Here is a 21834-nt window from a genome sequence, read left to right on the forward strand (position 1 = left end):
CAAGCAGAGTTGGTACTAGCAGATGACAGCTTGCCCGAAACCAACCAAGTCAGTGCTGGCAGGTTGGTGGGGGATTGGACACAGTCCAGCAATGTACCCGGGTAAAAAAAAAAAAAAGACCCGCCAAAAATTGCCCTGCTCAGCTCAAAGTACACAGGGGCTTCCGTAGCGCGCGTGCATTTAGCCAGATTAGCAGGCACTTTTAAGTCGGGGAGTAAAGGGAGTGCATCAGTGCACGTGCATTCAATTTTAAAAATGCACAGGCGTTGTTTTTTCCCCATCCCCGCAGAGCCACCCACACAAAGAGGAGGTGCAAAGTTATCTGGGTGACTTTAGCGCGTGGGCTCTGCGGCCGCTGACTTTCAGAGGCAAACATCGCGAGCGGGTTTCCCTTTCAAAATTAGCGGCCACCTAGGCAGGCGTTGAAAATCGTCCTCCAAACATCCCGGCTCTTTGGATATTTTACTCTCTGGGCGCACCATCCTGGAGCAATGCATCCAAGGCTAGACCTGAAAACCGATGGGGCTTATTAATTTTTATTTTTTTTTCCTGCGCTCTTTAACCAGGGATACGGCGGGGAGATGAAGGCCTTCATTGCTACTCAAGGCCCCATGATCAACACCGTGAATGACTTCTGGCAGATGGTTTGGCAAGAGGACGCCCCGGTCATCGTCATGATCACCAAGCTGAAAGAAAAGAACGAGGTAGGCACGGAGGAGGAGGAGGAGTTTGGGGGGGGTTTCTTTGTTTTTAGGCGCTTTCCTGTGTGGTCCCGGAAACGGATGCCACCCTGCGTCCGGCAGATCCCCAGTACTTGATCTATTTCCTGTATCTCGCTCCCAGGGATAGGCGTCGGCTTTCCCAAGTCTACCTGGCTAATAACTGTTTATGGACTTTTCCTTCAGGGACTTGTCCAATCCTCTTTGTAACCCCGCAGTGTTTATTGCCTTGACCTCGTCCTCTGGCAACAGATTCTACAGCTTCATTGTGCACTGAGCGACAAAATACTTCCATGATTTGTTTTAAATCTGCCGGTTGCTACTTTCATGGAGAGGCCCCTGGTCCTAGTGTTGTTTGAATGGGTAAATAACCCGTTCCCTATTTACCCATTCCACCCTACTCATGAGTTTATAAATCTCAGTGATATCCTCTCTCGGTTGTCTCTTTTCCAAGCTAAAGTGTCGCAAACTGTTTAGTCTTTCTCCATAAGTGAGCTTTTCCATCCCCTTTATCATTTTAGTCGCCCTTCTCTGTACTTTTTCTATGTCTGCTGTCTTTTTTGAGATGGGGGGCGACCAGAATTGCACTCAGTACTCAGGGTGCAGTCACACCCTGGATCTATACAATGGCGTGATGATATTCTCAGCTTTGTTCTCTCTTCATAGTAACAGTCGGCAGAAGACCAAATGGTCCATCCAGTCTGCCCAGCAAGCTGGACGTGGTGGCAATTGCGCTTTATGCAGGTCACCCCCAAGCCCTCTGTCATGGGCAGCAACTGCCGCTCTGTGCAGGTTACCCCTATTCTATGAGGGTAGCATCTGCTGCACCGTGCCAGTAATCCCCCAGGACTTATGTTAAGGGTATTACCTGCCGCTCTGTGCAGGTTACCCCTATTCTATGAGGGTAGCATCTGCTGCACCGTGCCAGTAATCCCCCAGGACTTATGTTAAGGGTATTACCTGCCGCTCTGTGCAGGTTACCCCTGTTCTATGAGGGTAGCATCTGCTGCACTGTGCCAGTAATCCCCCAGGACTTATGTTAAGGGTATTACCTGCCGCTCTGTGCAGGTTACCCCTATTCTATGAGGGTAGCAACTGCTGCACTGTGCCAGTAATCCCCCAGGTCTTATGTTAAGGGTATTACCTGCCGCTCTGTGCAGGTTACCCCTGTTCTATGAGGGTAGCAACTGCTGCACCGTGCCAGTAATCCCCCAAGTCTTATGTTAAGGGTATTACCTGCCGCTCTGTGCAGGTTACCCCTGTTCTATGAGGGTAGCATCTGCTGCACCGTGCCAGTAATCCCCCAGGTCTTATGTTAAGAGTATTAACTGCCGCTCTGTGCAGGTTTCCCCAAGCCTTATGTTAAGGGCGGTAATATTTACAATCAAAACCAAGCAACTGTCTAACCCATAACAAAATTACTGCTAGCAACGTTTTTACAAGGTGAGCAGCCTTCTTGCTAATTCAGACAATGCTGCTTTAATGTGCTTTGCTGTTGGACTTGGCCGTAGAAGCAGCCCTGTGCTACATAATGCTTTTCCCCAAATATGTGTGTATCAGTACCCTGAACCGTAAAAGTCAGAGCCCAGCGTTGACTGTCATCTGAATCCAGTTCCCCCACCATCAAAGCAGAGAGCAATGTTGCAGCTGCATCAAAAAGCATTAAGGCTAATTTGGCTGCAAATGCAAAAGTGTCTCATAAAAAGTTTCTCTATGCCACGACCTAGCCATGAATTTGTGGCCTCAGTTGTACGGGCTGGTCACCCATCCCCACCTTTATGCTACTCGCCCCAAGCCTTATCTTAAGGGTAGTAACTGCCACCCCTGCAGGTTATCCCCAATCTGAAATGTAGCACCTAAAGTTAATAATGGTTACCCTGATTCTCCATTTCCATCCCCTAGCCTCTAGGCATCCGCAGTGATTATCCCATGCCCTCTTGAATTCCATTATTGTTCTTCTCTTCACCATCCTTTTTTAGGAGGGCGATCCAGGCATCCACCACCCCTCTCTGCGAAGAAATATTTCTTGACGTTGGTTCTCAGTCGCCCCCTTTGGAGTTTCATATCGTGACCCCTAGTTCTAGTGCATCATTAAAGCCTTTCAGGTATCTGAAGGTCTGTAATGTCTCCTCTGCACCTCCTGCTCTCCAAGGGAATACATATTTAGGTCCTTCAGCCTCTCCTCATAGGTCTTCCAGTACCAACCCCAAACCATTTTGGTTGCCCTTCTTCCTTTCCAAATAATTCCTAACATTCTATTTGGCCTTTTGACCACCGCTGCACAATAAGCTGGATTTCAAGGTACTGTCTACAAGGACTCTGAGGTCCTTTTCCTGGGTGGTGGCTCCTAACACAGAACCCAGCGTTGTGTACCTGTAGTTAGGATTATTTTTCCCTGTGTGCATTACTTTGCACTCGTCCACATTAAATTGCATCTGCCATTCAGAAGCCCAGTCTCCTACTCTCACAAGGTCCTTCTACCGTTCCTCACAATCCGCTGCTGTTTTAATGTCTTGAAACAATTTTGTGTCATCTGCAGATTTGGTCACTGCACTCGTTCCTTTCTCCAGATCATTTATGAATATGCTAAATAGCACAGGTCCAAGTACAGACCCCCTAGAGCACTCCACTAATGACCTTTCTCCATTTGGAAACTGACCAGCTAGTCCTACTGTCGGTTTCCTGTCTTTTAAAATCCAGTTCCCAATCCACAATAGGACACTGCCTCTGATCCCATGACCTCCCAATTTCCTGAGGATTCTTTCATGAGGGACTTTGTCAAATGCCTTCTGAAAATCTAAATACACTATATCATCTGGCAGTTTTTCATCTTTTCTTTTGAGGAAATCCTCAGTATAATAAACCATAGGAAGTTTAAGTTGGGATTCGTCAAGAAGGGTTGTGAGAAGGGCATCCAAACCTCTCCTGACCTAAGATACAACTTAGCTGTATCTGATCCTGGCAGATTGGTGTACGTTACCATGGACCCCTTCACGCCAGCTCTACTTGATACAGATTTCTCTAAGTGTAAACCCTGTGATGGTTGAACCCAGATAACAGTTCCAGAGGCCATATCTCAACGTTATATTTTAGATGGAACATGAGGATTAAGTCTTTGGATGTTATTTACAGGATTTCCCGTGCAGGGAGGAATTTTACTTGCAAGACCCTTCACACTGCTTAGTTTTAAGTCCCAATTCTGTGTATTTTATACAGAGGTGATGATCACAGCATAGATAGTCAATACAGTTGCAAAACTTGAGAGTTTTCCGTGGTTTCCATTTCTCTTTACTGATAAGATGCACTTGATGAAATATCGTTCTTTACAGCTGTATACTTCAGTTTCAAGTTGTTACAAATGCTCTTAGTAAATTTGTGACTTCTTACAATCCTCCTTAAAGGAGTTGATGTAATTCTTGTAAGTTATTTGATATTAAGGGACCCATTTAGGTGGTCCGTCTTCTCTCCCCTTTCTCCTACCTCTAACTCGCAGGATGGTTGGAGGTCATCCTCTCCTTGGATCTCGATGATCTCAGATCCATCTTGTGTGAAGTGAATCTCTCCCATTTCATAGCAGAGTAAAGGTTAATTGAGTCCCAAGTAGTTGGGCATTGCAAATTAAATAAATTAATTAAAGACTTAACGGTGGATTGGGAGAGTGGACGGAAACTCCCATCCAAATAATGGGCTCCATGAAGACAGAAGTCAGTCCATAGAAAAATTGGAAAACATCACAGGGACATGCTGCCTCTGCAAAAGCAAAAAGGAATCCACAAGGTGAAATGGCGCACTGGCTCCAAGTGCCAGAGGGACCTACCATTCACCAGCTTCCACATGGAGGAGCCGTAAACCCATGAAGATATCCCTATGTCTCCCCCCACACCATTTGGTATATTCTTTACCTACCTTTAGTAGGAGACTAACAGGAACTCTACATAAGTAATCCAGCAGACCTTGAAACCAAGGTTTTTCCTTCCTGGTTTCTCTTTCATTTAGAGGTTGATTCCAACTTTACTATTGTCTGGTTTTAATGGCCTTTCTCGCACGGGCTTTCCCAGAGATGAACACAACTATAGGTGCCCAGCCAGTATGGGATTCCTAGGAAAGAAGCTATCATCGGTCGCCCTACATAAAAGTAGTGAATTGAGATATCCACCCTCTTCAGCTCACAGTCCTGTTTCTTCTAGAAAACAAGGTAAAAATTCATGTTACTACTATTGAGATTATGGGAGACTGAAGCATACACTAGATGGAGAAGTTTGCTAAGGATCAAACACCCATGTTCAAAGACAGAGAGAGAGAAAAGAGGAAATGCATCTGAAATGTCAGGAAACAAGGCTTTCTGCAGTCCTCACAAAGACTTTTAGCAAACTAAAGGTTTCCGCCATGATAAACTGCAGTGACTCAGCAGGACATGGTTTCTGAAGTTGTTTTTTCATTGCAAACAGTTTTTATTTGAAGCCTTCAGCTCATGAAGTCATACTGCCTATGATTAACTTTGAACATGTTGTCATCTTCAGATTTTCCCATGAAAGATCATTCTCTGACAGAACCCTAAATGTTGGTAATAGTGTCAATATCATTCTAGCCACTGCATGCACTGTACGCTATTTTATATCCCCTCCCAACTTACTGTAGACATTGCACCAACAAGTCCCCGGCCGGGGGCCATGTACCAGGACTCCTTCCAGCACCCTGCAACCACGAGCCTCCAAATCCAGCCACTAGGTGTCGCCATTGCGCAATGACTCCCTCCCCCTAGGGTTATGTGAGCGCTGCCTCCAGAGCATCTCCAGATCCAGCCAGCCTGGAGAGCCGGAGAGCAGAGCCAGCAATCAAACCCAGGCCCCTCCACATGACTGCGGAGCACTGCCACCGGGTCAGCCGTCCAGAGACAGGGTTTTATCTACGCAATATAGCATTTCTTAATCATGAGTTGTTTTAAATGGAGCTGGCAGGCATCCAGGCAGCAGAGAATGCGCATAAAAATAAACTATTGTGTCTTAGCTAAATGTAGGTGGTGCGCTAATTAGGAGTTGTTTTGTATGAACAATTTCTTGTCATTGTCCACCCAGTCCTGACCGCCAGTGAAAGAGCTGGTGGAGAGTCAAGAAAAACGCACTCCAGGGGCTCTTGAGAGCAAAGGATCTGCTTTATCAAGATGACTGCAAGGCTGACTGGAGCAGGGTGCCTATTCCTTTACACAAAGAATTACCCCCTCAGGGTGGAGCATGGCCTTCAGCTCTTGCAACTGATAGCGGGCAGGCGGCTGAATGCACTTTTTTTTTTTTCTTTTGCCATTGTTGGTAACTTCAGAGTGAGAACTGAGAGCTGAAGCTGCAGCTTGTATGGGTCTCACTGTTCAAGCAGTAACTCATCCTAGGAGAATGACAATCAGGTTGGTCAGTAGAGTTTTGATTAACAGAAAGTGGGAATTCGAGACAGTCTTCGCCCTAGAAGATCGCTTAGGCTGACAATTGTTTATGTGTGTGTGCAATCAAACTAGTTCTTGAAGGAGTTCTCAACTAAGAATCTGTACTGATTGAAGGGCGTGGAGTATAAGCATTTTGAATTTTTGAATAAACCAATAAAATACTATTTTGTCTAGGTAGACAGATACTGCTTGTGATAGGTAAGCTGCACTACTCTGTTTTTCTAACAACCTTTTTTAAATTGTTATCCAGAAATGCAATATAACTCTTTCTTTTTTGCAGAGAATACCTGAAAGCTGCTATTTTGGGGACAGGAAAGGCAGAAATTAAGACACGTTTAACATAAGTATAGACAGCCTCAATTCTAGGATTCTGTGTATTAAAGAATGGTTTTTTGGTGTGGGTTACAGTAATATCGGCAAAACCCATTCCCTTCTCTTCTGGTGAAAGCTTGAATAAGAGGAAAGCTCCAGCGGAGGGATTGTCGAGGAATGACCAAACTGCTCTGTGACTCTTACCTCTTTCTCTGAGGCTCTGGGCTCGCATTTTTAGAATACGAAAGCAGTAGCTTTACATTTGGGTCGGATATAGTAACGGGTTTTTCCTATCTTGTGCCTATGGGGAAAATGCTTTGTGCATCTGGTTCCTTTGTTTGTTTAGCATTTCGTGTCACATAAACTGGGGACTGCCTGCTTTCACTACTGTAGAAACTAAAAATGGGAATAAACTCCTTAATTGATTTTTTTTCTTTTTTTGCAAAGCTGAAGTCTGACTTTAGCTTTTGCATAAGACGGATTCATAAACAAACAATGCATAATGTAACTATTTTATTTAAACAACACTTTTATCCTGATTGCAGTACAGCAGGAGGGACTGAAGGATCTCCAGGTTGTAGGTTGTACATTCAGCATCCAGTGCAGGCTCTGATACTCCTCATCGCACAGATACACAAACGACCTACACGTGTTACACATGAGCTTTTGCATCATGTAGGTCTCACCGTCATCTGTGGGGGAATGAAAGGATCTATGTGCTCTGAAAAACTCATGCGCATTCTCTTTGAAATACGTTTTATTGGGTTAGCAGAAGAATTATGACAACCTGCAGAGAATCCGGCTTTCCCCAGGAATCGTACGTCTAACGGGTGAAACTGTATCGTGCCCTTCCAGATTCCCCTGATCTGTTCTGGGGGTGTACGGTGCAGTTCCTGCAAGAGACGATTACAGGGTTATGAGATACTTGCATGCCAAATGAATTACTTATAGTCCGTTGTCTTGGCATAAAAGTAAAATAAGTGGTTGCATATTGGATCTGAAGCGAACATTGTTCAACGTCCTTCCTTTTATTTCAGAAATGTGTGCTGTACTGGCCAGAAAAAAGGGGTATTTACGGGAAAGTGGAGGTCCTTGTCAACAGCGTGAAGGAGTGTGATTACTACACTGTCCGCCAGCTTACCCTGAAGGTAATGATGGGAGTCCAGGGTGGAGAGATGACATTCTCGTGCCGCTGAGATGGGATGTCACCTGTTTCGGGCAGCATGGAGGTTGGGTTTTAAAGGTAAAACATGAGCTTGCAGCAGGGATAAAATATCAGCCTTTACCTTGTGCCTGAGTTGCATTCAAGTACATTTTTTACCGCTATGTCCAGAGCTTGCTGTTTTGTCAAACTACGTATGAGGCAGCGTACCAGGCCGCAGAGGTTTCTCACAGAAGGGCTCTTCCCGTGAAAAATAGTGCAGATTTCCTAAGAATGGGCAAAAGCATTAAAATGTAGGCATTTTGTGCTTTCTTTTTTTCTTTCGCACAAAAAGCTCTTTGGTGAAAACATTCTGCAAAAGTCGGGTTTGTAGTGGTAAACTTGTGCCCGCGCAAAATTCGATGTAAGCCCACAATAATCATGAGCTGCTGTGATGCAAAGTCATGGAAAGCAGTTATCGTGGGATTTTGCAAAAAAAAAAAAAAAAAAGGCTCTGCGGGGGTGACTTCTCCGCCCCCTCCCAAAAATACAAAGTAACCATACTTCAAAGAGGCCTTACTTTTCCTGCCGGGCAGCAGCACGCACAGGTAAAGGGGCCTCATGGCCCATGTGAAACCCTGCCCCACCCCAATCCCTCGCAGGCCACAAATGTAAAATGAAAGCCCCTTTGCGAGTCCCCAATCCCTTCAAGCTCTGCCCCCCTACGCTCCAAAATCCATTACAATGCCCATTTGGGGCACACATGGCACATTGAAGGGATGGCCTTTTGGGGGCATGCGTGATCCCCGGGTTTCAAAATGGCGCCCGGCAGACAGGGTGAGCCTCGGCCATATTGAAGCTGGCGCCATCAGGAAGGAGCGAGCTGGGATAAACTCCTGCCCCTAGGAACCCCCCCCCCCCACCTCTTCCGTTGGGTAAGATTTAGGAAGGGGGGGGGGCAGGAGATGCCCCAAATGAGCATTTTAATGGATTTGGGGGGGAGCACAAGGATGGGGCTTCCCCAAGGGATTTTAATTTTGCATGGGGGGGGGGGGGATCACCAGGCAATTCGTGCTACACATGGCCGGGAGTAGGGGAGGGCTCGCTTTCAGCGCACGCGCGCTGGTTCACAGACGCCGGCCCACATTTGGACGTCGCCAGGTCCAGGGACGCACAAAGCTCCCGGCTGCGGCCAGGCATGAAACGTTTCCCCCAAGGTTTTATTTGTTTATTTATTTTTAAAACACTTAGATTCCGCGGATCCTAATTACTTACCCTCAGCGGATTATTCGGAGCTCATTAGCGTCTGTAGCAAACTTTTGCGCAAATGGGCTTGCAACCTGCCATTAAATACCATAGGTCAGTACCTTGGCTTTCTATATTATTCAGTAGATAGGCCGTGGTGATATATATCTCTGACTCAGTATATGTATCTAATTGTAAAATAACCTGATTTATTAAGGCCGACCTCCCGTTCTGTGTCTATGGGGGAAAACATCTTACTGAATCAGGACCTTTGTCTGTTTGAACCTATGCTAAACTCTATTATCATCACCGTCCTTATCATTTGTTTATTTATGAAATGTTTTTCCAACTTGGGAGTTGAAAGCGAGTTATAGGCAGAGCCATTCTATACGTGCAGGCTGATGCTATAAAGAGTAAGCACGGGCCGGTTATTCACAGATATGGAAGAGTCCCACCTGGGGTTATCAGGGTCGCTCTCACAAAACAGCAATTGTTAATGAAGTACGACTAAATGCTGCTTAGCCCTGACTAGGATCACTCCCGATTTACAGTGATCCCCTTTCCTCCTCTTCAGCAAGGAAGCCAGTCGCGCCTTGTGAAGCATTACTGGTACACGTCATGGCCTGACCACAAAACCCCAGACAGCGCCCATCCTCTTCTGCAGCTCATGTTGGATGTGGAAGAGGACACCAAGCCTTCGTCTTCTCGGGGACCTGTGGTGGTGCACTGCAGGTAACTTCCGTCTTCTGAAAGGGCTTACGGAGGAGGCTGTGCCGAATGGTCTTCCTTACAGGGCAGGGTGGCCAGATAATAGAAATCCCCGAGACGTTTTGCTCCCGTCCTGGCACTGCGACAACTGCTGAAAGGCAGTCAGGCTTTTGTAGTCCTACCTTTCCAAATAAGAACAGTAGAACTACCAATCCCAGAACTCTCTGGGGTTTCTGTGAACATGGGGGCTCCATGCACAGGAACACCAACATTTTGGCATTTTCCGCATTGCCTCCTGCGAAAAGATTGCAAATTTTGCACATTCTCCGTAGTAAACTTTCACGTGCAGCCCAATGCACGCTAAAGTTTATTTAAACTCATAAATAATAAGGTGCGTGCAATGCAGAAGCATGAAAAGCACATCATTAATTATGAATTCTGCAAAAACCTGGCACACAAAAACATCTTTGCACTCTGATTTTCGCCAAAAACATAACTACGCCTCAACGAGATGTAGTTGTCATTTTTCAGCCACCTTGGGAGCAAACCTGTGTGTGCAGTTTTGCTACTCAGCTCATTTGCATGGGCAGCGAAGTTTCCTCTAACCTCCAGGAAATCCTGCAGGTTAGTGCATCGGGTCTCCCAGGTCTTATGTCCCTTGTTTATATTTTGTGTCCAGTGTCTTTGCTTTGGCATTTGGAGGAATGCATTAAAAGGCATTTGTCCTGCTGGAATGGTTCACTTCTCATTCTGTGTTTGATTTTCAGTGCTGGGATAGGAAGAACAGGCTGTTTCATTGCTACCACTATTGGCTGCCATCAGTTGAAGGCTGAAGGTGTTGTTGATGCCTTAAGCATTGTCTGCCAGCTGCGAGTCGATAGGTGAGCTTGCATGCTATCATTTTTCTGTTCTTTCATTACAAGACTGTAAAATCGGGATTCAGCAATCCCGATGACCCCTCTTTCTGAGTTACTGAAAGTAAATATACTACAGCTAGGCAACAAGTTGATTTTTGTCCTTGGTGGGCATTTCCTATGGCTTCCTTTCCTCAAGCGTGCCTGACATATACCGTAGATCTATACTTCATGCCTGCTCGCTTCTTGCAGGAAGAGGGTTTGGTAAAACGCTCTCCTGTGTGACTGTCGTTTCCATTCTGGAAGCTGTAAGAAGGAAGGCTGTGATGACCCAGCAAAAAAAAAATATTGCTTTAAGATCAATTTGATTACGTTAGAGGAAATCCTTTCATGAACGTTGCATAGGTCAGCTTCACTAATAAGGCAACGAGAGCTGCGTGTTTCACATTTGTATGGAGGGCAATTTCCCCCGTGGCGTTAACGGAGGGATGAGAAAACCGCCTCTCCCCCAATGCGGCCCAGAGTCCGCGGGTTCTTACGCAGCGCGTGGCGCTTTCAGCCGCAGTGAGAGAGCGCGTTCCCGGGGGACGTGTTTAGGAGATGGGGGGTGGGGGGGGGGGGGGGGGTAGTACAGGTGCAGAGAGACTGCATTCTCACATCTTCACAGGTGCCTTTCCATCGAAAATCTACCTGCGGAAGAAGCGAGTGAAAGCGACCACGTGCATGTTGGGAACCTGGGGGTGGTAAATATGAAAGCGAAGGCTTTCACCCCGGGAGCTGCCGCAAGCCCCACCCCCCACTGCGGGTAAAAAGTGCCCACGCAGTCTTTGTTGCCCTGCAGGGCAGTTTGAGAACTGCCCCAGAAGTAAACAGTTGGCGAGCGGGCACGGCCTAGAGCAACGGGCTGAGAGCCAGAGAAACCCAGGGTTCAAATCCCACTTCCCCCACTGACGCAAGCCAGTTATCTGTAGGAGAAGTTCCAGCTGAACCTACCTGGCTACCCGTTCAGCTGGGTATTCGCCCACCTCCAGACTTAAACTTAGTTCTAGATTTACCAAGGCGCCTGTGGCTACAGCGCACACGGCATGGGCTAGGGGCACAGGCCAGGTGGCACCGTTTTGGAAAATGGCATCGACCAGAAGGCAACTTCAGCTTGCCACTGGCCCACTAGGGGTATGTGGGGGGTCCGAGGGGGGTCTCCCTAGACCACTTTGCCCTTTTTAGGTAAAGAGGAGGGGGGATGTTGCCTGTTAGACGCCAGGGAAGACGTATTTTTGGGGGGAGGGGGGAGGGCGGACTGGAGGGTCAGATTCTGGGGACGTTTGTACAATATTTTGTTTATTTTGAGGGGGGTCTGTGCCACCTCTGCAGGCAGTGGGACTTTCAAAAGATCTGGGGAGGGGGGGAATTTGCTAATCTGGGGGGGGGGGGGGGTGATTTCAAGGCCACGGACCTGCAATGAAAAATCACATGGCCGTACTGCCGCAATATTTTTTCGAGGAGAGGCCACGTATTGAACGGAAATGTGTTCCCCCCCCCCCCAAGATATTTTGTCCATCCCGCGATAAAGTATTGTGGCTAAGTAAATCAGCCCCTTAGCCTCTGAAAATCATCATTAACCTTTTAAATAAAAAGACCAAGACTGTAACAGCCGAGAGCTGCCCCGATCTTCCTTCCTCCCACCCAAAGCACAAATCTGCAAAGGGGTGTCAGCCCCCTCCCTTCCTTCCCCCCTCCAGCCCAGCATTCCCACCTTCATCTCTCCATATTAAAACCATGTTCCCCCCTCCCCCTCCCGCCCCGGTCACCTGCACACCTCACCCACCCCACCCTCAAACTCACCCCCGGTGCTCCCAGTCAAGCTCTGACAGTGCTCGCGATGGCCCCCTCTGGAGACAGGTGGGGGGGGGGGGCACTGTGTGGCGAGGTCACGTGACTGAATCTACGCGTGTAATTTCTGGCGCGTCATTTCTATTTGCTTCAAGGCAGGCACAAATTATGCAAAACGGCCAGATTTTCAAAAGGAAACTCCCCGAGGGGGCTTCCCTTTGAAAATGACCTTGCGGTCCCTTGCCCACTGTGGATCTACCACATGTGACTGCACCCAGGCGGTCTCGAGGCGGCCAGGGAAGTAAAATCCCTTGGAACGCGCATTCCTGCTTCATGCAGTTGTGGCGCGATTTAAGTGGCGCGACTCCATCAGAAATTTGGTAACATGGGGGTTGCCTAGTGCAGATTTTTTTTATGCCGTGCGCATTTCTGGTCTCAAAACATGAAAATGTCTTTGAAAAAAAATAAATAAAGAGGAGTTCATCTAAGTAACGTGAAGTAGCACTTTTTGTTCTGCAGTGAATTACTGTGGTCCTTTTTTTTTTTTCTGTGCTCATGGGTTGGGCAGGATGCACTGCAAGGGCTTAGAAAGCGAGACAGGAAAAGCTGCTCTCTGTGCGTGTGATCTAACAGCCACTCGGGGTGTGAACCTTTTCAACCTGCGGAGAACAAACAGAATGAAATATGGTGACAATACCCCAGCGACCACGTTCTTCACAGTCAGCCTGGTCGAGGTATCTGGGCTTCAGCGGCAGCATGAACGATAATCCAAAACGGTTTAGTGGGCTGGCGTGGGGCCTTTAGCTAATGAGAGCTAATATAAGATAGCAGAAACCTTTTTTCTTGCCTTTTACTTAATGCCTTTCCCACGCATTAGTAAAATTAAAAGCAATAAGATTCCCTAAGAAAAAGACACGAGAGATTCACAAAGCCATTGGAGACAGGGCAGAAAGATTTCTCATGATCTAAACAACTTTCTTGCCTGTGACTTTTGGCAGCAACACTTATGACAGTCCAGTGTTAAGCCGGACATCTGTCCCAGAAAGCTCCCTTGACCCATTCAGCAGACCCAAATCAAAAATTGGAGTGAAGTTTGCACAGGATTGGATCCAAGCTGCGTATGTACTGAGCTAGGTACAGCTCAGAAATCCAAGCCACGCCGAACCCTCTCAGCTTAGAAGTGACCTTTATTAAGTTCAAAGCATCTCACCCTTCCCTAACAGAGAGAGAATATCACTTTTCAACAAACATATTATTTTACTAAACGCACAGCATACGATAATAATCATAATCCTAATATAATGATACAGATGGTACCTTACCTTTCATACAAGAATATGCCACGATGCTACACATTGGCAGTACAGGAAGCATAGGGCATAGACACTACAAGGGATGAAATAAAAGTCGTTACAGGCCAAAGGGAAAAGAGGAAAGTGTCAGACAGAACATAAAAAGGAAGGAAAAATCAATCCAGGAATGGAGGAAAATTGCCTGCCCAAGACAAGAATGCCTTGCTGCAAGGGAAGCCAGGCTTAGAATGAGGTAGAATGGAAAAATAAAATCAAAGAAATTTGTAGGGGTAATCTGTGGAAGGATGGGCACTCCAAGGGCAGGATCGAAGGAGGAGAGGGCTGGTTAGGGAAAAAAATGAAGGACCGTGGTGTTTCAGCCTTGGACGAGGAGCGAGACACGGCCGCAAGTCAGAGGAATGGAAATTAGCCCGGTATTCCCAAACGTAATATCTTTTTGCTTAAAATAACTTCCATCTTTGAATCGTGGTGAAGGTTGATGTGGACAAGGCAGAAAGGTAAACGCACAAGGAAAATTCATGGAAGGGACTCCCAAGATAAATAATAAGGTATCGCCAACATAAACTTGAGAGCGTAAGCTGAAGACGGAGGTAGAGGGTTGAGAGCTGAATCTTTTATAACTGCTGTTATACATTTCAGTGGAGGGGAATCTTATCTCCAAACAAAGAGTAGAAGCAACCATTCCAAATTTACCTATAAAATTAAATTTCTCCGTCCTTTTGAAATAACACTGCACAATTTCATGCTGCATTGAATCGTGACGGGTGTCACGTGGCCCAAGAGAACTCAACACAAGATGACAATTCATATTACATCATCTCCTACAACAAAGGCCTATTAGATTTTCCAGTCATGAGGACCAGACAAGAATCAATAAAGAAAATCAGAAGGCAGGTAAGAATAACCCTAAGGAAAAAAGCACATAGAATATTAGGTGATATTAGGAAAGGAATGGAGAATAAAACAGAAGATATCATACTTCAATGGCAAGAGGTTACAGGGAGTTGGACTCAAACAGCAGCCAACAAGGACCCTGACTTTGATGGTCTGGGAAACTGATAAGTATAGGGGTGACTTGTGTGGTGCGGCAGATGCTACCATAAGCTTGCTGGGCAGATTGGATGGACCGTTTGGTCCTTTTCTGTCATCATCGTTTCTATGTTTCTATCCTCATGCCTCTGTATTGCTTCATGATGCGACTGCACCTTGGGTATTGTGCGCAGTTCTGGCCACCCCATCTCAATAAAAGTGCAACAAGAAAAGGTACAGAGAAAAGTGACCAGAATGATAAAGGGAATGGAATGGTTAAGAACATAAGAACATGCCATACTGGGTCAGACCAAGGGTCCATCAAGCCCAGCATCCTGTTTCCAACAGTGACCAATCCAGGCCATAAGAACCTGGTTCCCTTATGAGAAAAGGCTAAAGAGGTTAGGGCTCTTCAGCCTGGAGAAGAGATGGCTGAGAGGTCTGTAAAATCATGGGTGGGCTGGGACAGATAAACAGGGAGCAGTAACTTAACCAATAGTACTAGGACTAGGGGACACTCCATGAAGCAAGTCGGAGAACGTTTTTTTTTCACTCAACGCACATTTAAACCGTGGATCTTGATGGCAGAGGATGTGATGAACGCAGTGAGCATAGCTGGGTTTAAAAAGGTTTATTCAAATTCCTGGAGGAAAAATCCATAACCCACTATTAGCCAGGTAGGCTTGGGAAAGCCACTGCTTATCTCTGGTTATGAGTAGGAAGGAATGGGCCTATTCTTTGGGATCCTACTGGATGTCCTCTGTCAGAGACAGGATGCTGGGTTAGATGGACCTTTGGTCTGACCCAGTATGGCATTCCTTAGGTTAAGCATTTGATCTGCCAGTATAAAGGAAGCACAGAGTGAGTAAGACATGAATCTATAGATTTCACCTTTACTTGGTGTGTTGAACGCCCCAAGTGCCACTCAGAAAAGGCAGCATTAGTGTAGCATGAAAAAACAAGGTTGTGGACACAATATGGAAGGCATAATAGTGGCAGTCCCAAAGGATCACTTCGTACTGCAGAACATCGGAAGAACTTAGGGCGATGTCTAAACCCCCAGACTTAAACAGCAACAAAGAACGAATGACCCGGAGAAGATGGGAGATAAAGGACATGACAGATACAAATGGGCGGGAACTGAGCAGTCCTTACCTGTAGTCGCTGTACCCGGTTCTGTTTTTCTATGATTTAATCAGAGTTTTTAGCAGTGAACTCTGTGTCCTTGCCTTGCTCAAAATCTCTGTGCTTTGAGGTCTAACACCTACTCAGCACCTCCACCGCTCATTAGCTCAGCGCCTTCCTCCTGCTTTTCCTTATTCCTGGGACGATATGTAAATGAGTAGCCGGGGATTTGCATTCTGTATTCACAGATTTGCATTCTGTATTCACAACCCAGGCCATTCTGCTTGCACCTTTGAGCCTTTGTTAGCCTGGTAAAGGTTTCGTCGCTATCAAAACACTTTTGTGGGTTTTCTTTTGACACTTATTTATTTATATTTATTTTTTGGATTTTATATACCGGATGTTCCTGTATAATATACATATCACACCGGTTTACAAGGAAGAAAACTGTCGCCTCGTTGGCGATTTACATTGAACAGTTAACAATTAACAATTAACAATTATTTGCTGAACAATTAACAAAAACATGCAGGCGCAAAGTGTTTGTCCTCACCAGCCTTGCTTTTCAGTTAGGGTGCGTTTTGGCTTCGGCACCTGCTCTCTCTCTCATCCCAGGGACAGTGATTTTATCCTTGGCGCCAGGATGATAAAACATCTTCTTGTGTGTTTTTACGTAAACAGTCTGTTAGGATCTTCTCCTGGAAATATCCCTGGCAATCATCTTACAGTCGGCTTACCCTTTTATTATGGTAAGACACACACGCGCGCTCACACGCCCAAAAACAAAATCAAATACAATTTTGCAAACTTTTTATGGCCCCAGTTCATGCGCGGCAGGCGAGTCCAGGCCTAACGTAATACCTCCAGTGAAAAGAGAGTATGCCATGCTGTGCTCTTTCTCTCTTTGTGTACAGGGGCGGAATGGTCCAGACGAGCGAGCAGTACGAGTTTGTGCACCACGCGCTGAGTCTTTACGAAAGCCGGCTCTCCGCAGAAGCTGTCCAGTGAGAGCAGCAGCCCTTCTGGAGCAATTTGTGGCTGTTAGCTACCCGGCAGCTTGTTCAAGGTGTACCGTGCACTGCGGTGCCAAGAACCTAAGGCTAACCCGGGCGACAGGAGCGGGGGACAGTTTGACATACAGAGGTCTGAAAGGTGGACAGTTACTGTAAGTGAATGTATTGTAATTTCAAAAAAAAATAATTATATAGAAAGGGTACTGTGCTGATAAGGAAGGCGTATGTATTTCACACACATATGCATATATATAAATATATATGTCTGAAAGGTGGATTTATTACTATAATGATATCATCTTCCATACAGTTAAATGAAGTGTGGAATTTCTACTGGAGGAATGTATATCGCGTGTATAAATGCTTCAGCGTTTGCAAAATCTCTGTCTCGTGAATGGACTGTCAGGTGTTAAAACTGTACCTGTTAAGTGCTATTATTACTTACTGTGTGGTAAATTATTTCTTGCCCACGTAAGATCCTCGCTGCTAATGTTGCAAGCTTTCACTTATGAGTTTTTAAAGGAAATGTTCCCTGTTTTCAAAACTGTTCAGGATCGGTTAGTATTTTTTTTATGGAAGTGTGTACTTTGTACTTCTGTCAGTTGTCACATGTGTATTTATTTTAGCTCATATAAAGCTGTGACAGAGCACAATAGCCCTTTTGGTCCATGTATATGTATTTATTCTATGCTGTGGATTATTTTAAAAGTTGCTTCTACTCTAGACCTCAAAGACAGTGTATTTGTAAATCTTGTGAGTCATTTTACTTAAAAAAAAAAAAATCTTTGTAACATAGATAAACCTGTTTTTTGTGAGATACAATTTTTGGAAATGTCCGCTGCCTACCAGGCATGTCTCGTCGTACAAGATCTGTACGCCCTTGGAAAATGACGTAACATGTCTCAGTCCAGGAAGACCTGGAACAGCAGTGCTGCTCATGGGCTCATTTATGGTTGTCCTGTCTACGTACAGCACATGCTAGGAAGGTGTGCACAAAATATCTATAGCGTTTTTAATTCAATGATGATATTAACTTTCATTCCTACTGCCAATAAATTTCACTTGATTAAAAAAAAAAAACCAAAAACAAAGTGATACTTTTTTGTGTGTCTGGTCTAAGACGGAGAGCCGGATCCGACTCCTCAGCACCCATCCCACCAGGGCCACTAGACAGAGCCAGTGACCGAGAAACAAGGTCTGCAGACCACCAGCTCACTGTGAAAAGACGAGGGCAGGGTGGAAAAGGCACCGTCTTAAACTCACAAAGCAACAGGAGGTGAAATTGTAAAACTGTGCAAGGGTGTTAAAATGCAATTTTGAGTATTAAAATATTTGAACTGGTGATAGGCCAGCTCACATGCACAGCTACTGGTCTTGCAAGCGATATGAGTCAGTAGTTTCGCTTGAGTATCCTTTTGAGTCTTGGGGTTTTAGATCCATCAGCAGTGTAAGGCAGCTGAATTAACTGTACATTGTATAAAGTGCTGGTGTGATTTGTCATTTCATACCAAGCCCTTCAGCACTTAAAACCAATCAGGCCTTGGAGCTGATTTGTCACTGGATCTCAGAACATATCATTACCAAAACTGGCATGTTTACAGCTGTGTTTATTGTGCAGAAACCAAAAATCACCTTCAGCAGCAGACGTGCCTGGTGCCTGCTTATAATGAGCACTCAGTTACAGGCACTTAACTCTGCACTTCCTCATCACGTTCAGAAAGCATCCCCCAGGCGGCCTGTTCTGCAAGCTGGACTCAGGTTTTTTTTTTTGCCCATGCTTATCCTGAGAGCGTTTGCTAAGATGAAAACCAAAATAAATGATATTAAAAAAAATAAAAAAAAACAAAACTAGATAGTAAAGCCGATGCAGAAGACATGTGACGATCGGGTGTCAAACTTTCAAAAACAATTGAATAGGAGGAAATGCTCGTCACTGACTGTTCCCCCCCTCCGGTGAAGGCGCGTTTCCTTCCTAAGCCCTGGCTTCACTTCTCTGGGCTTTCGGAGAGAAGCATGGAGCGCTGGTAGGAGGAAAATGGCACTCGGGTTTCACGTCCTGCTCTTCACCTGCCTGGCCGTAAGGATTTCAGGTGAGTGGAAGCCCTCCCTGGCCGGAGATTGTCTGGGGGGAGAGGACCCGGGAGCTCCAAGCCCCGATCGGGCGCTCTGAAAGGTCGGGTCACTCTTCCAGTAGGGCGACGTGGCCAGCGTCTGCTTATTGCTAGGGGCAAAGAGTCCGGGTTTTCCTTTACTGGATTATTGTTATTATTTTTTTTGCTGAAATCCCATGTGTGTGAAAGCTAGCTTACAATCCTTATTCCAGTATCTGGAAGCTTGGACCGGGCTTGCACATCCTCAGAGAGGGAAATTAAGTTATTAGCACAGGGTTAAAAAAACAAAAAAAGAGATGATCATTCTGTCAGCTGTACGGATTCGGCCCCAAACTTCCCAAGGGCAGTCTGAGCGTGTCTGGGGGGGGGGGGGGGAGCAGAAGGGGAGGTCCTCCTGCAGGCTGGGAGAAGTCTTAGTGCGGAAATAAACCGGGAGGAATGGTGAAAGCCGAGCTGGAGTCAGGAGGCTGAAGGGCGCCCGCGGGTTTCTGGGGAGATTCAGCCATTGCCACGAAAGCTGGCAGTGCCCTGCTTCCATGCGGAGGGAAGGGGAGGGTATCCAGGGCCTCTTGTAGCGTCCCTTGAGAAGGGGGGTGCGCACGAAGGTCCAGTGTTCATGGGGAGGGGGCATTACCACTTTATTTCCAGAATGATTTTATTTATTTATTTATTATTAGTTCTTCTGATACAGCGCATGAGTCTAAATCAAACAGGGTGCCATCTTTTATGGGGGTACAGGAAAGCTATATAATCCTTTATTGTACTGATGACGTTTTGTCAGAGGGGCCGCTGAGCACAGTGACGCATCTGGGAATCCCATCACACAGAAGGGTCATGCTGCGATGTTGGGGCTTATAAATGTTGTTTTCAATGTGGCGTGCACCCTAGGCCTGCCTTTTGGATTTTTAAGGAGTTTTTTCATCTTCCAGAGACTTTTCTGATTGTCCATGTCCAAAAACATCAGTGCCTTCTCCAGACTAAAATGGTGAGTGTGAGCAAATGCAACGTGACCAGCCGTAACCAGCAGTGGAAGTGGACGGAGGACAGGAAGCTGCTCCATGTTGCATCCGGCCAATGTCTGGGCATCTCCAACTCCTCTGCTGTACACTCCCGCCCTGCCATCCTCACCGACTGCCTCCAGGCGCCCAGATGGACCTGCCATGACAAAGAGGGGCTCCTTGAGGTGGGAGAGAGTGCTCTCTTCCTCAAGAAACAGGGCCAGAGGGTAGTGGTCAAGATGGGCAGGAAATACCCCCATAACTGGAAGAAGGTAGAGGTCAACGAGAAGGGAGAACCTGTCTATCAAAGTCTGTGCCTAAAGAAAGGTGAGCTGTCTCTTTAAGGAAACTGGTAACACTAGCTTCATTTACACATGTGCAATGGGAAATTCATGGGAAGGCATTTGGATGCCAAGATGCATTTAGCATTGTAAAGATGGGACAGTTTCAGTATAAGGAGAGTTGCTTTATTTCAGGTCAAAATAAAACCCCTACAATTTGCTGCAAATGAGTTCATGCCTTCCAAGATGTAACTTGAATTTATTCTAATAGTCTGCGTCAATTTTGGCCAAATTTGGGTCTGGCTCAAATTATCCCCCCTCCCCCCCCCCCAACAAAAATAAGTAAACAACATGAGTCTGTTAGGAAGGAGCAGACGAAACACCTTTCCGTACTTGCAGCTGTCCTAACATATCCATATAGTTATGAGTTCAATCCCCTCTTTAACTTGTGATAAAATAATACAAAATAACGGAGAAGAGCGGCAAGCCAGATGGTTTCCATTCATTCTATGATGCCTGGGGACTCCATCAGACACAGAAAGAAAAAGATCCTGGGGGAGAGGTGAAGAAAAGCAGAATAGGAATAACTCCACAGGGAAAGCAGCAGAGCCAAGAAATGGGTACATCTGGTGGGCGTCTAGCTATAGAAAAAATGTGGTGGGGAAACCTTTATACTGAACCATGTTTAAAAGGCGATGACTGATGTAAGGGGAAGCCCCGAGTAATCTTTTTTTTTTTGGGATTTTTAGCCCGCCTTTCCAGATAAGGCTCAAGGTAACTTGCAGCATTTTTAGTAATTCAAGTGCGGTAAGTCCCCCCCAAACAGCCCACAATCTAAGTGCGTACCCGAGGCAACAGAAAATAAAGTGACTCACCCGAGGTCACAAGGAGTGTTAGTGCGAGGAAGGGGGATTTGAACCCTGCTCCTCAGCCCATTGCTTTAATCACTAGGCCACACCGTCTCCTTCTGGTATTGGACACAAAAACACAGAAATCTTGTCCTTGTTTGAAAGGATTTCCCTGCATATCAATGCGTTCAGTTCATTCATCTTAGCCGGTTTCCTTTTCACATCACCAATTTCCACCTCCTCCTGCACGACACGGCCTTCATAACTGCTGTGCAAGCCACTGTAATCTCCCACCTACTGCAATTCGCTCTGGGGTAAATATTCAGCCGCTAGGCGGCTAGTTGAGTTCGCCGGATTCCCATACCGATGTGATATCTCAGATCGAATGTCGGTATATAAAAAATAAATAAATAAAAGATCCGGCGCACATAACCGGAATATTCAGCGGCACAGCCGCACCACTGAATATACCCGAATAAGTTACAGTTAGGCGGATATGGGTATCTGGCTAACTTTCGGCCTGCCCTATGGCACGTCCAGAGTTAGCCGGTTAAGTTAATCGCAGTGCAGCTAGATTTTAGCCGGGTAAGTATTTTTAAATGCGCCTAAGCCATTTCGACGAATAACTTTCCCGTTATCCGTCTAAATGGCTTTTGAATATGTACTCCAATATGTTGGCATCCCTAACGTCCTTAATCGCCACCTACATCTCGTACAAAACACCGCAGCCCGTTGAGATTTATAGATCAGCGGACTATAAATTTTGTAAATAAATAAATATAAAACATTTGAACACAAACACCTATCCTAAAAACTCTACATTGGCTCCCAACACTCGGCCACACCAAATTCAAATTCCTAACCTTAGCCTAC

At 45.9% G+C, this 21834-nt stretch overlaps 2 protein-coding genes across 2 annotated transcripts in view; both read left to right on the forward strand.

Annotated features, from left to right (window-relative positions):
• PTPRR (protein tyrosine phosphatase receptor type R) overlaps positions 1-17542 on the forward strand; it is a 168813-nt gene extending 151271 nt beyond the window's left edge. Inside the window, exons 10-14 of the mRNA XM_029597182.1 lie at positions 567-704; positions 7503-7613; positions 9426-9583; positions 10327-10440; positions 16625-17542. Coding sequence (XP_029453042.1) covers positions 567-704; positions 7503-7613; positions 9426-9583; positions 10327-10440; positions 16625-16718 — 615 coding nt within the window. The 3' untranslated portion in view covers positions 16719-17542. The remainder of the gene's footprint in view (positions 1-566; positions 705-7502; positions 7614-9425; positions 9584-10326; positions 10441-16624) is intronic.
• A 1129-nt stretch (positions 17543-18671) lies between these two features.
• PTPRB (protein tyrosine phosphatase receptor type B) overlaps positions 18672-21834 on the forward strand; it is a 122385-nt gene continuing 119222 nt past the window's right edge. The window contains exons 1-2 of the mRNA XM_029597183.1: positions 18672-18813; positions 19764-20159. Of these exons, the coding sequence (XP_029453043.1) occupies positions 18759-18813; positions 19764-20159 (451 nt within the window). The 5' untranslated portion in view covers positions 18672-18758. The remainder of the gene's footprint in view (positions 18814-19763; positions 20160-21834) is intronic.

Source organism: Rhinatrema bivittatum, chromosome 4, assembly GCF_901001135.1.
Source record: "Rhinatrema bivittatum chromosome 4, aRhiBiv1.1, whole genome shotgun sequence".
Lineage (NCBI taxonomy): Eukaryota > Metazoa > Chordata > Amphibia > Gymnophiona > Rhinatrematidae > Rhinatrema > Rhinatrema bivittatum.